The sequence below is a fragment of the Gossypium hirsutum genome, chromosome A13, assembly GCF_007990345.1.
Source record: "Gossypium hirsutum isolate 1008001.06 chromosome A13, Gossypium_hirsutum_v2.1, whole genome shotgun sequence".
In the NCBI taxonomy this organism is placed as follows: domain Eukaryota; kingdom Viridiplantae; phylum Streptophyta; class Magnoliopsida; order Malvales; family Malvaceae; genus Gossypium; species Gossypium hirsutum.
Window position 1 is genome coordinate 73,633,257 of NC_053436.1, and position 12,258 is coordinate 73,645,514.

The 12,258-nt window shown below is 33.3% G+C and overlaps 1 protein-coding gene and 3 long non-coding RNA genes across 4 annotated transcripts; 1 reads left to right on the top strand and 3 right to left on the bottom strand.

Annotated features, from left to right (window-relative positions):
• Nucleotides 1–840: 840 nt before the first annotated feature.
• LOC107893600 (uncharacterized) lies at nucleotides 841–2,918 on the bottom strand. The gene is made up of 2 exons (XR_001682885.2): nucleotides 2,332–2,918; nucleotides 841–1,750 (listed from the first exon to the last, which is right to left on the bottom strand). It is a non-coding gene; the product is annotated as an uncharacterized lncRNA (long non-coding RNA).
• A 26-nt stretch (nucleotides 2,919–2,944) lies between these two features.
• LOC107893601 (uncharacterized) lies at nucleotides 2,945–5,476 on the top strand. The gene is made up of 3 exons (XR_001682886.2): nucleotides 2,945–3,327; nucleotides 3,438–3,738; nucleotides 3,883–5,476. It is a non-coding gene; the product is annotated as an uncharacterized lncRNA (long non-coding RNA).
• Nucleotides 5,477–7,910: 2,434 nt separating this feature from the next.
• Nucleotides 7,911–10,218, bottom strand: LOC107894842 (uncharacterized). The gene is made up of 5 exons (XM_041086177.1): nucleotides 9,854–10,218; nucleotides 9,558–9,706; nucleotides 9,220–9,381; nucleotides 8,670–8,785; nucleotides 7,911–8,251 (listed from the first exon to the last, which is right to left on the bottom strand). Exons 1-5 carry the CDS (start codon nucleotides 10,089–10,091, stop codon nucleotides 8,230–8,232), a joined length of 687 nt encoding a protein of 228 aa, XP_040942111.1. The 5' UTR covers nucleotides 10,092–10,218; the 3' UTR covers nucleotides 7,911–8,229.
• An 865-nt stretch (nucleotides 10,219–11,083) lies between these two features.
• LOC107894844 (uncharacterized) lies at nucleotides 11,084–11,988 on the bottom strand. Its single transcript, XR_001683284.2, has 2 exons — nucleotides 11,457–11,988; nucleotides 11,084–11,351 (listed from the first exon to the last, which is right to left on the bottom strand). It is a non-coding gene; the product is annotated as an uncharacterized lncRNA (long non-coding RNA).
• Between the last annotated feature and the right edge of the window lie 270 nt (nucleotides 11,989–12,258).

Here is a 12,258-nt window from a genome sequence, read left to right on the forward strand (position 1 = left end):
ATTCATATATTTAGTTGTATTATTCTCACTTTTGACGTTGGTACATCAGAAGATAATCAAGTTGTTGGTGTCGTTGCTGGGGAAGCAATGCCACTGAGTTAATTTTAATTTTTGCGCTTAATAGGATAGTTAGGAAATTTTAAATTATGGATATGATTTGTATTTCCTTTTTTATTTTGTTAATAAAATTTACTAACTTGTTTATTTTCTTTGTGAATTTCATTGTATGAGCAGAGGCATGGATATTCTCGACAAGTCGGCTGGCATGAAAGTTTATAGAATTAACTGTGAAATATTATTTTCCATTCACTTACAACATTACTATTATGATTAATTGGTTTTTTAGTTATTTGAAATTTGTTAAAAATAACGTCAATAATGGCAATAGAATGATCGCAAAATAAGAAAATATAAAAACACAGAGATTTTACGTGGAAACCCTTAGAAAAAATCACAAGTAGAGGAGAAGAAATTCACTGATGTTGAAAATTGAATGACACAAAAGAAGTTTCGACTACATCTATTTAAAGGTTGAAAAATCTTATTCTAATCAATGTCAAATAAAAGAAGTGTAATTCTATACCAATTCTACTTGTGCAACATGGCCCTACACAAATCCTCTTGTTTGCCACTATGTTTTATTTTTTTAATAAGGATTCGAGTCATACGACTCTAACAAAATTAGTAGGATGATGCAAGTGTTAGGAGCAGTTCCCTTTGAGATGAATTGGTTAAGACCTAGCATTGTCTAACCTGTTATTAGGAATCCTCAATTTAAGCTTAACCCGACATTACTAATATGGATATCTTCAAATTTCAAGTTTAGTAGTTATGTGGAAGGAGATCCAATAGTATTTCTACATTAGTTTGAACACTTAGGCAACACAGTTGCTTACATAGATTTTCTATCAAAAGCTATTAAACTGTTAATTATTCCATTCACCTTAGAAGGATAGGCAGAAGCATGGCTAAATGCTCTACCTCTCAACACTATTACTACTTGGGCTGAATTTGTACAATTATTCCTAAGTCGATTTGAACCTATGACTACGATAATTAGCACATACAAGGAGCTATTTGGATTCAAGCAAGGTGCTACTGAAACACTAGGACAAGCATGGGAAAGATTTAAGGTGATTACTCGACGGTATTGAGAGGAGATATTTACCTCACAATGCAATTGCAACATTTTTTTGATGGGTTGGATGGGGAAAATAAACGATAGATTGATATTATATTCGGATGGAGTATTTGGTCAAACACGAGCCATGAAATAGTTATAATGCTAGAAAAGGTAAGTAGCAACGAGCATACATGAGGTATGAGTCGAAAGCTGGAAACTACGGAGAAAGTAGAAATCACACCACAATAGGTCATAATCGATAATCCAGAGAGGGAAGTGTTAAATGAAGTTGAGTTATATGGGGTAGAAATGGGAAAAGAGAATGAGGAGGAAGAAAAGACCACTGAAAATCTGGAACAAGAAAATGATGAACTAGTCTTTCAGCTCGACTGGTGTCATAAGAGTAAAGAATAACTAGAATAGGTAAGCCCATCTACAAACAAAATGGTACCTACCATCCACTAGCCTTCCCGAATTAGTTAAGACCAATAAGGGTCGGTGATCAGATTTCAATTTAAAAGGATGTCGCACGATGGTGTTTGGCGCAAAATTCTACCATTCCTTATTGCAAATTGAACGATCAAGTCTCTGAAACAACTACCCTCTATTCCATGTGAACATTGGCCCCTGCAAACCCAAATTATGAAGCCCGTGTTAGAAGAAAAAAGATCTAAAATGATCACATCCTGGATGACTAGAAACCACTCCGCCCTGACGTTCATCATTTTTCATAATAACATTAAAGTCACCTACCATCAACCATGACTCTCTAATTTCAGATGCTATCTGATCAAGCTACTCCTATAACTACTTCTGTAATCCTCGTTAAGGACTCGCATACATTGATGTGCAAAGAAAGGGATTTCGGCTTCTTTGGTCGAAAATTTTGCAAATGAATAAATTGCGGGTGGATTTTCAAAATCTCCACACTGACATTCTCATTCCAAAATAACCAGATACCAGATGCAAACCCCATTACCTCAACTCTAAACAAAAAATCAAACCCAACTTTACAATCACTGATCCAGCCCTAAGACCATTGATTTTGGTCTCAAAAGGGAAAAAAAATTTAGCTGAATTCTCTTCTATATTCTTTCAAAAAATTATGGAAACGAAGAGGCCCACATCCCTGACAATTCCAAAATAGAAAATGGAAATCTTTCTCCATAAATTGTAGGAAAAAAAAAAGAACTAAGAAAACACCTTACCACTGGTTCAAGCTGTACTAGCATCCTCTAACGATTCGTCACTACAACCATCAACCTCAACTACCTCGTCCATCATTTTTGAACTCTCTCCAATGTCGCACTACAGACGATATAGTATTTCTCCTATCACTATCGTAACCGAAAACCTTGGTTCATCATTCGCTACCAAAGGATAAGGTTCTTAGCCAGTGTTCTCACCCGCTTCTCCTCCAACCATTCCATTCGGTTGCGGACCAGTATTTTCTCCCATTATTTGTTCCAGATTGGGAACACGAACATCTTGACCTCTCTTTTCTATCGGTGATTTGTCTTTATTGGAAGGAAATTTCATAGCCAAATGATTTTTCCTATTCAATGTTGGGCCAATCGCCTGGAACTAGACTTGACCCAAAATTTTCCCAAGCATGATTCGACCCATTTTGGATCCATCGTCAAGCGGATTCTACGCCAGCCCATAGGAAACCCCGCCATGTGTGTTGGATGATTTAAGAACCTTTCGGCCTAATTTCTGTCCACTTCCCAGCATTAGCCTTTTCCCTTTATTATTTGGTTTATTTTTAAGGGTAAATTACACCAACAGACACTCAACTTTAAAGTAGCTAACAAAACAGTCATTCAGATTTCAATTCAGTCACTCAACTTTCAAAAAATAACAAAACCATCACCACTAATCATTTTTCATTATAGACGTAACGGAGCTACCAGTTTTCGTTATAGACTTAACAGAGCTTCCATTTTCTATCCCCCTATTACTGCTCTCCCATCCATTTCTCTCTTCCCCACCATCCCTCCCCTTCCCTTGATTCTCTTTCCCTCTCCCCTACCATCCCTTTGCTAACCCTCCCCCTCTCCCCCATCGTCCCTTTGCTAACCATTTCCCTCCGTCCCTTTCCCTCTCCCCCATTAATGAAAGCTGGCACTATGATGGATGCTATGGAATTTATATTGGAAAATTTCACCGAGATGAATAAACTTTGGGTGTGAATGCAGCTTGAGGTTTGTTGAATGTCTGTTATCAAGCTTTTATTCAAATATAAAATGCACCAAAGTACATGAATGCCTAGAAGTGAAAATATATCATAAGAGCATAAATTTTGTCCATGCAGGTGTTATGGTGCTTGTGATTCATTCATACTCTTTGGTCATATTGAGTTGAAGACTTCAATTCCAATTTTTGTTCTGCAAGGACTTGGTAGAGTTAGAGAGAAGCGGGAAAAAAGAAAGGAGCGCACTTTAAGAACTTGTAATATCAAGAATCTAAAATTTTCAATTGGCTAAACTCTACATCAGTGTACTTGATGCACATTCGAGGGGAATTCATGCTTTTGTATTGAACTTTCTCATTAGATAAAAGGGGTGGACCTTGATACTTACAAAGAAACAGTTCTTCCAAGAGTCTTAGAGCAAGTAATTTTACTTCTTTTTCCTATTTTTTTCTCTTTTTAATATAAAATTAAGAGGTATGTAGCATTAAAGGATTTAATCTAGTTCTTTTACAAGTTGTCAATTGCAAAGATGATCTTGCCCAATATTATTTGATGGATTGTGCAGTTTAGGTGTTCCCTGATGAGTATCACTTGCAGACTCTTGAGATGTTATTGGATGGAAGAGGGAGAGGGATGAGAGAGTAGTGACAGGAGGATGAAAAATGGCAGCTCCGTTAAGTCTGTAATGAAAAATGGTAGCTTTGTTATGTTTGTAACATAAAACGCTTCGTGATGACTGTTTTTTATTTTTCAAAAGTTGAGTGATTGAATTGAAACTTGAGTGATTGTTTTGTCAGCTAACTCAAAGTTAAGTGACTGTTTGTGGAATTTACCCTATTTTTAACTTTATTCCTGGTTTTAGCCAAAACACCCTCCTGTCGTTGTACCACTCACTCCCCCGATTTGCGTCGTAACCGTTTGACTTACATCACCAACATTCGATTCTTGAGCATTAATCCTTATAGCATCGCCAAGATTTCCACCGAAGATTCCAAAACAACTAGTCTCTCCAGCCACCGTGACTCTGACTGACTTCGCCGCCACTGGTCTAGGTCCCCTTCTTTGTTTCCGTTCCACTAACATCCAAGGTATGTGTCTGTCCTCTTCAATGTTTTTCTGAACCCCAAGCACCCTCCTTTGTGGCTGGTCTCTCTCTGTAATCGGAACCGTCCCCTAACTTGTTTTGTAAGGACAAATCTCTCGACTATGGCCATACTTTCCATATTCAAAACATACCATTGGTAGAAACTCGTACTCCAACTGTTGAGTCCTATCGATCTTTATCTGACATAAGAGGCTGCCCTAAGTCAATGAAAGCCGTGAGACGAGCGAACTATCCTCTGGCTTTATTATCAGTGTTACGATCAATTTTGGCGACCAGCCCTATCGTACTACCAATAAATTTCAATAAACTCGTAGTATACATCCCTTCTGGTAGTCCAGGTAAACGAATCCAAACCATTAGATTGGTTCGTTGTGCTTGATCCGTTGAAAAACCAAGAGTCCATGACCTTACCATAAGGTAATGACCAAAGATTGCCCACAGTCCTCTCAATATCGCAGTGAGATACTCATTGTCATCTTGAAATCTAACTGAAAAATAATCATTTTCCAAGTCTAGAATCTATAATGGTTGTTTTGTTTTCCATTTTGTCTGAAGCTTGCTTGACATGGTAAGGTATGAGATCTTTTAACCAATTAGTTTCACCATTACAGTCATGGCCATCCGTTGAGCAATAAAATTATGGATACGCTTAGAGAGGGCAATTGAAGGTATACCATCAACCACTTCCTTAGGAGCGTCTCCCTCTATTAAGTTAAAGTCTTCCTCCTTTTGTGAATTCACATTACTGCCTAGTTGCCCAGTAGCTTGTCTTTCCATGACGCAGTGGGACTATCATCCGAGATCATTGTCATTCCCTTCTCATCTACTAATGGTCATCAGGAATTTGGGGGGGGGGGTTCATTTAACCTCTTACGGATCTTTTTCGTTGCTCGTCCAATACCGCTGTCGAAAGTCAACGATTCTCCAGTCATCACTGGAACACTTGATTTAGCTAATTTGTATATTGAAGTTTGATCAATGGAAACTTTTTAACCAATGTTTTTCTTTTTAAATATATATATAGCTTCTAACAAAATAAAGTAACCATGTTGATAAAGCATAGTTGTTATATTACCGAGTGACAAATTTATTTATCTACACATAACAATTAATATTTAATCTTTTTAATTTAAATCCTATTAAATAAATCCATTATAATATATTTCTTTTAAAAAAAACCTCCCATGTCTTTTATATAAAAATTAATGTTTCTCACAATAATTGCTGTATTCCTCATAAAAAGAATATATCATTTTTTTTAAATATTATTTACCAAAATACATACGTTAAGCTATTAATATATTAAGACCTTACATAAATTTTCAACGTTTCCATATTATATTAAATTAGATTAAATATGTAACTTCAAAACATTATTTTTCCATAAAAACAATATCAACACTGACGTTTTGGAAAAATCAGTGCATTCACCTAATTACTTAAAACATATATCAGCACCGAAAATTGACTGCTATAATTGCGCAATCTCAAAAGCAAAATTACATCACTTATACCCAAAACCCCTAAATCCCTTACGGGGATGAATGAGATTGCAAAGATTTATTTTTCTTTAGGTTTTTCATATACGATATCCAGTTTTTGCTACAATTAGGTGAGTAATGTCAACAATTTACCTCTTCCATTGTCTTATGTTAACTTTTAAATATATTACTTTATTCTTCATTATACTAAATTACATTATTGTTTGCTTATGAGATATGGAAGCTTGTTGGGATTCAAATAAAACAAGCTAACTTCTCTATTAGCTGTATATTTTTCTTTTACACAATTTTCCTGATCGTTCTGTTTCATTTATCTTTCAATTATTTCTCTTTTTTATGTCAATGAGAATATAGAAATATATTTAATAATAATTCTTTCTCTTGCATTTTTTAATATTATTTCAAAAAATTGAAGCACATTTTCTTTAAAGAAATTTTCTTGCAATTCTCAAAATGTGCTTTATTTTATAAATTGCCAATGGCTGGAAAATCCGCATCATAGAACAAAGAGGTTAGGTTCCCAAACTTGTAACATTTTATGTTCAGATAAAATTTGAAATGTCTATTATTTTGTGTCCTAATCAATTTTAAGGAGTTTCAATCCAGAAAGTTAAACAAAAAATTCTTAGAAGAAAGTGAGCATTCATTTATCGACATAAACATGTATGTTTTTATTTCCAAAAAAAAAAATTAATTTAAAATATGAAATTCTGTTTTAATTATTTACTTTATTTTTAAAAAATGAAATACTATTTGAATTTATATATTAAGTACAAAAATTAAGGTATCCTTCGTATTAGGTTTTGCAACCCATATTATCGCATAATTTAAAATAAAAATTATGTTATATCATTACTAAAACATTTCCGTTTTCATTTAATTTCATAAACTTAACTTCTATGTTTGAGAGTTGACGCACATGATCATGAAATCGATCTATACCAAAAATTACGTCTACAGCAAGTTGAAATAATTAACAAAGAAAGTCTTTGAAGAAGCTAAGAATTGGGATTCAAGTGATGATGTCGATGCTATATTAAAATTGAGCTTCATGAAAAATGCCGGAAGATCTAAATGCATTAAAGAAGAAATACTCATTATATGCTTAATGCGCGTTTTATGGTAATCAATATTCGCTAAAAGTTTTAAATCTGATTAAATTATTATTACACAGCCCTAATATTGCACACAGCAGTAGATTATATGATATATAAAATAACAAAGTACTATCTGGTCTAAAATGAGCTTTAATATACTAAATGTGACCAATGAATGTTATTTGGCAATCCATAATTAATTAAGCGTTTTATGGCCATTTAATATTCCATTGTATTATGAATTATAAGAAAATAAATTGAGGGCATGAGTATTATTTTTAATGTAAGAAGACATAAAATCAAGTATATTAAAATACATTATCCTCTTATTTATGGGATGAAAAAAATTATGAATAGTTCTATACACTATGTCAAAAAGAATATATATAATTAGAACTTGTAATGAAATTATTAAAAAAATAACTTTTATAATTTAATTTTAAATTAAGTTATAATCAGATTTTAATATATATATAAATAAATAAAAGAAAACACTTTCTAAACCCTTTATTTTAAATCAAATACCATACTTCCAAAGTAAAAACTACCAAAATTTGAAAAATAAAATATTATATTATATTATTTTTAAAATTTAACAAATAAATAAAATATGTTTTAATACATACAATTAAGTAGTTATTTATACAATTTGGTTGATTAGTTCCATTTTTCTGCAATATTCTTATAAGTTCATTTATATTTTGGTTCTGAAAATTGTAGTAGAAAGTATAGTCCGGTTAAGTCTGAGGAGGTCGGATCAATGAGTAAACGCAAGCTACAGAAGGTCAACATAAACACTACACCAATATAACAAATATCTCAAGATTTACGAATCATTAGATGCGACAAAATACATGAATGTGATTTGTGAAGGTTAGAGAAAACCATAAAATTCAACTTGTTATCCGGTTATAAACAAAACCATCCCATTCTGGTTCTAAATTTGTTCCAATAAAAAGCTTAACCAATTCCACGAAACTAACAAAAATATAACATGAATCGTCATTATTCAAAACTCAAAAAGTAAAAAGTACATAAACGTTACTCTTATCCCTAATAAAAAATGCCCGATTCAAACAAAGCTGTCCAATTGAGAAACATGAACCAGGAGAGTCATGAAAGAAAGTCACCTGCAACTGCATCTGGATTCTTTCGACCGGTTTAAGGATTTATGTAAGCCATACGGTTGTCTATCTTCATCTTCGAATCTATTGATCCTTGCCACAGCACCTTCTCATAACAAAAGCATTAGAAACAAAATAAGTTAAGAGTTTAAATGAACATGAGAGAATTGTACAAGTATTCTGGATGTTCTGGATGATATTGGTTATACACTTATCTTACACAATTAAGTTTAAACGTTCACAAAAGATAAGTGTAGGTAAAATATCCAAAATATCAAGTCACAAAAGATGAGTGTAGCTAAAATATTCGAAATATGAGTATATGAGAAAAACTTTTACTCTAGTGCCAATGGAGGATAAAATGATATAATTTGAAATACCATGTATGATTGTGCATTGGATACAAATGTCGGACACAGGTATTTAACTGTAAATGATGAGATAGAGGATTTAAAACCAGCTATATGTGGCAAGCTCTATACAAATCTTATAATTCGGATTTTAACTTGTTTGTGGCAAAGTACCTTTTGTATCTCTTCTTTGAACCACACGGACAAAGCGCATTTCTGCTAATTTGCCCACTCTTTGCCATGTTAGACCTGGCATGATCCAATGGTGTGGAACCCATTAGCTTTTGCACCTGCAAAACGAATAATGTTTTTCTTAGAGAAAGATAAAGGGCTCATCGCTGATATTTTAACTGCAGTCCACAGAAGAAACTTTCCCGTGAAATCAAATGTAAATTTAAGCTATTGAAAGTCGATGAAGATGGAAATCCCAGTCTCCCAACATCGAACTAAAAGACTAATGCTCAAGAATCCAAGAAAAACTAAAGAGCAAAAGCAGCTCCTTTGCCCTCCCTGACAAATAGATCCCTTATCTCTTTCAAATAGTTCATTTCAAAACCTTATCTGCTGGGCAGCAGGAGGAATAAAGATATATTAATTTTGGGAATAAAAATTCAATCCGTATTTTGAGCACTAAACAATGAAGACACTAGCTTACTTGAGATCGTTTTAATCATTTAACATATTCAGTTGAAAATTAATCAAAAGAAACCGGTGGAGAAACTACCTCAGCAAAACTCTTCGGCATCGGTTTCCCTTCCTCTTTCAGTTGAGCCATCTTCTGATGTGCTTCTTTAGCCCAAGTGAACTTTGCAAGCGCATTCTCGACATCCAACAACGTGCAATCACATTGCTTCGCAGCTTCTTTCTTTTGACTTGGTTGAAGATTCTATAAAAATTATATAAAAAAACCCCTAAACCCTAAATTCACTATCAGAACATTCACCCACAGGCTGCTTCAACTATAAGCATAAACAAAAGCAGCAACCATCAAACTCGCTAAATAAATAAATTTATCCTTACAGAACCAATGGAGAAAATCCATGAAATAATACAGAAACTAACCATTCCGGTCGGATCACAACCTCCAAGGTATCTAATAATGGCTTCTTGCTTCTCGAAAACATCCGCAAATGTTGCGTCGCTGCTTCTACCAACTACGTATTGCTTAAATTTCCCCAATTTTCTAGCATTCTTCAATTCATCGGCGAATCCTGATTTAACAAACATTGATTTATAGAAAATTAATTTTGATTTTTTGAATAGATGTCCAAAACTCCAAGCTAAAGCAACAGGACTAGGACAGAGAGGACTAATAGTATTAAACATTCAGACAACAGAAGGCTGAGGCGATGACTCACGGAGGAGAGTGAAGGATTCAGCGCTGATGTTTGGATCATCTGGAGAAGCCTTCTTGCCGGTAAATACACCTTTGATCGAGTCCATCCATGAGAACTGGACAGGTGACGTGGTGAAGATCGAACGGTGAGGCGTTAAAATTAAGCGACAATCAGGATAACTGTAGCCGAAGAAGGAAGAGGCGCTGAGATTTCTCTTGGAAATGCTGGTTGCGAATCTAGAAGCGAGCATTTTTTTCATTTTTGGGGAATTAGGAAAGGAGGTTTGCCTTTTTGCAAAAATTAAGGTTTAGTAGATAGATTTCTGGGGTTTTTCAATTTTCAGTGGAAGAGATGTTCCTAAACGGTGCGTTTAATTTGAAAAAAAAAAAACAACAACGGGTCATTTAAAAAGCTGATCCAAATACCTCAACTATTTATATGCGTTGAGAAATTAAGGGTGCGTTTGGTTTACTGTAATAGAATAGAGTTGTAATTGAATAGAGCTGTAATGGAATAAAGCTGTAATCAGTAATTTAATTGTTTGGTTGAATGAAATGGAATGGAACTGTAATAGTATTCTTGTGTTTGGTTGAATAGAATGAGGTTGTAATAGAATAAGAAAAAAAACTAAAATGACCAGAATACCATTAGCAGAATTTTTTTAGGTAGATGATTATTGTTATTATTATTAAATTTTAATAAGATTATTATTAAAAATAATTTAATAAAAATAATAAATAATTTAATCATATTTTAACATAATTATTGCTAAATATAATTTAATAAAATAATATATAATTTAATAAAATTCTTAATATAATTATTATTATATGAATTAAAAAATCATAATATATAATACAATAAAAATAATATATAATCTACTTTATTAATTTTAAACTGCACTACATAACGTGTTAAAATATTATTAGTGAAATAAATAATTTAATTATTCTACAATAAAAAATAAAATATAAGAAGTAATAAATAACTTGAGAATTATATTTTACATCCAAACATAATATTCATATGTTCTTGGGAATGGTCCTTGAAAAATTTTCAAGATTGGAATACTACAATATTTTTTTCTCTAGAAATCGTTAATGAGATAATACAATATTTTTTCTGTAGAAATCATTCACTATAAGATTGGAATACTACAATATTTTTTCTCTAAAAATCGCCATTGTAGAAAGACATGATTGAATGTGCAGAGGTTTTGCAATCCATCCCTAGGTTAAAGTAATGCATTAATGAGATAAATTGATATCCTTAAATATTCTATTCAGTTTCCCCATAGTTCTCATATTTAATTCAACCACCAAAAAAAAGGGGAAGAAAAGAGAAACTGTATAGGAATAAGACAACAAATGAGTGTATGGTAGGAGCTGGTATTTACATTGAAAATATTACGAAATAACATCACCAGTTTCCCCAAAATGTGATTCTACCCAGATCCGCCCCTCATCACTCTGATCAATAGAACATTTTAATAGCATCCAAAAGATGAATAAAAAAAGGGCTGCCAAGACAAAAAAAAAGGCATTGTAATAAGCAACCAAAACAACTGTTGAAAATGCTTCTTATCATTTGTAACACGAGCAGTAACAAGGAAAAATCAACCTACTTGAATAAGATGAAGCAAATTGGCATTGATGAGATATTACTTCTCATGTGCCAACATAGGGAGCTGGAGTTGATATAGGAGCACCATGTGAATATCTCCATTGGTCACATGCTGAGCATTTATCCAGTTCCACACTGTTTTCCAAGGTGCAAAACTTGCAAGACCAAAATTTGTACTTGGTGCCAATGTCTCTAGGCCTTTCCATGCTGCAAAGCTTGCATATTAGCCTCTTCAATGCTTTGATTTCCCAGACCTTGTGCAAATCCCCCAAATTCATTTTCCTTTTTCAGATAATTTTGGGAAATATCAAAACCCTAATTCAAATTCCTGAAAGGTTAAAACTTTAGGGATGAATATGGTTAAGAAGGCTGGAAGGAAATGGGAAAAAGAACGAAAAAGAGAAGAGGCTTCAGACGTGAGGAAGGGAGAAGGGTAAAATTGAAACTGAGACACTCTAAATGGCTATTCTGTGGGTAAGGCGTCGAATGCTATTCAGCGTGTTTAGTGGGAATAGAGGCTGAATTGAATAAGGCTGTAATGACATTACAGCCAACCAAATATTGGTTTGGTGGTGGGCCCATGAATTGGGCTGTAATCTATTCTTATTACACTCAACCAAACATAATGTAAGAGATAATTCAACTAAAAATATCTAAATTCCATTCAAAGTTTTATTAAAAATTAGTTGACATGCCATACTGGAAAAATAGTTTTGTATGTTGATCCAAAATAAATAGTTTTACCCCTCTTATACTCATGTTATCATCCTCGTTTCCCTTTTTTTCACCTTTCTCTTTCTTTC

Bases quoted from the DNA above. Each gene is read 5' to 3' on its own strand.
- LOC107894842 (XM_041086177.1), bottom strand. From the start codon at position 10,091: ATGAAAAAAATGCTCGCTTCTAGATTCGCAACCAGCATTTCCAAGAGA. The intron at 9,707-9,853 runs GTGAGTCATCGC...TTGTTAAATCAG, and splicing joins TGAATCCTTCACTCTCCTCC to GATTCGCCGATGAATTGAAG. The intron at 8,786-9,219 runs GTAGTTTCTCCA...TTCGTTTTGCAG, and splicing joins TGCCGAAGAGTTTTGCTGAG to GTGCAAAAGCTAATGGGTTC.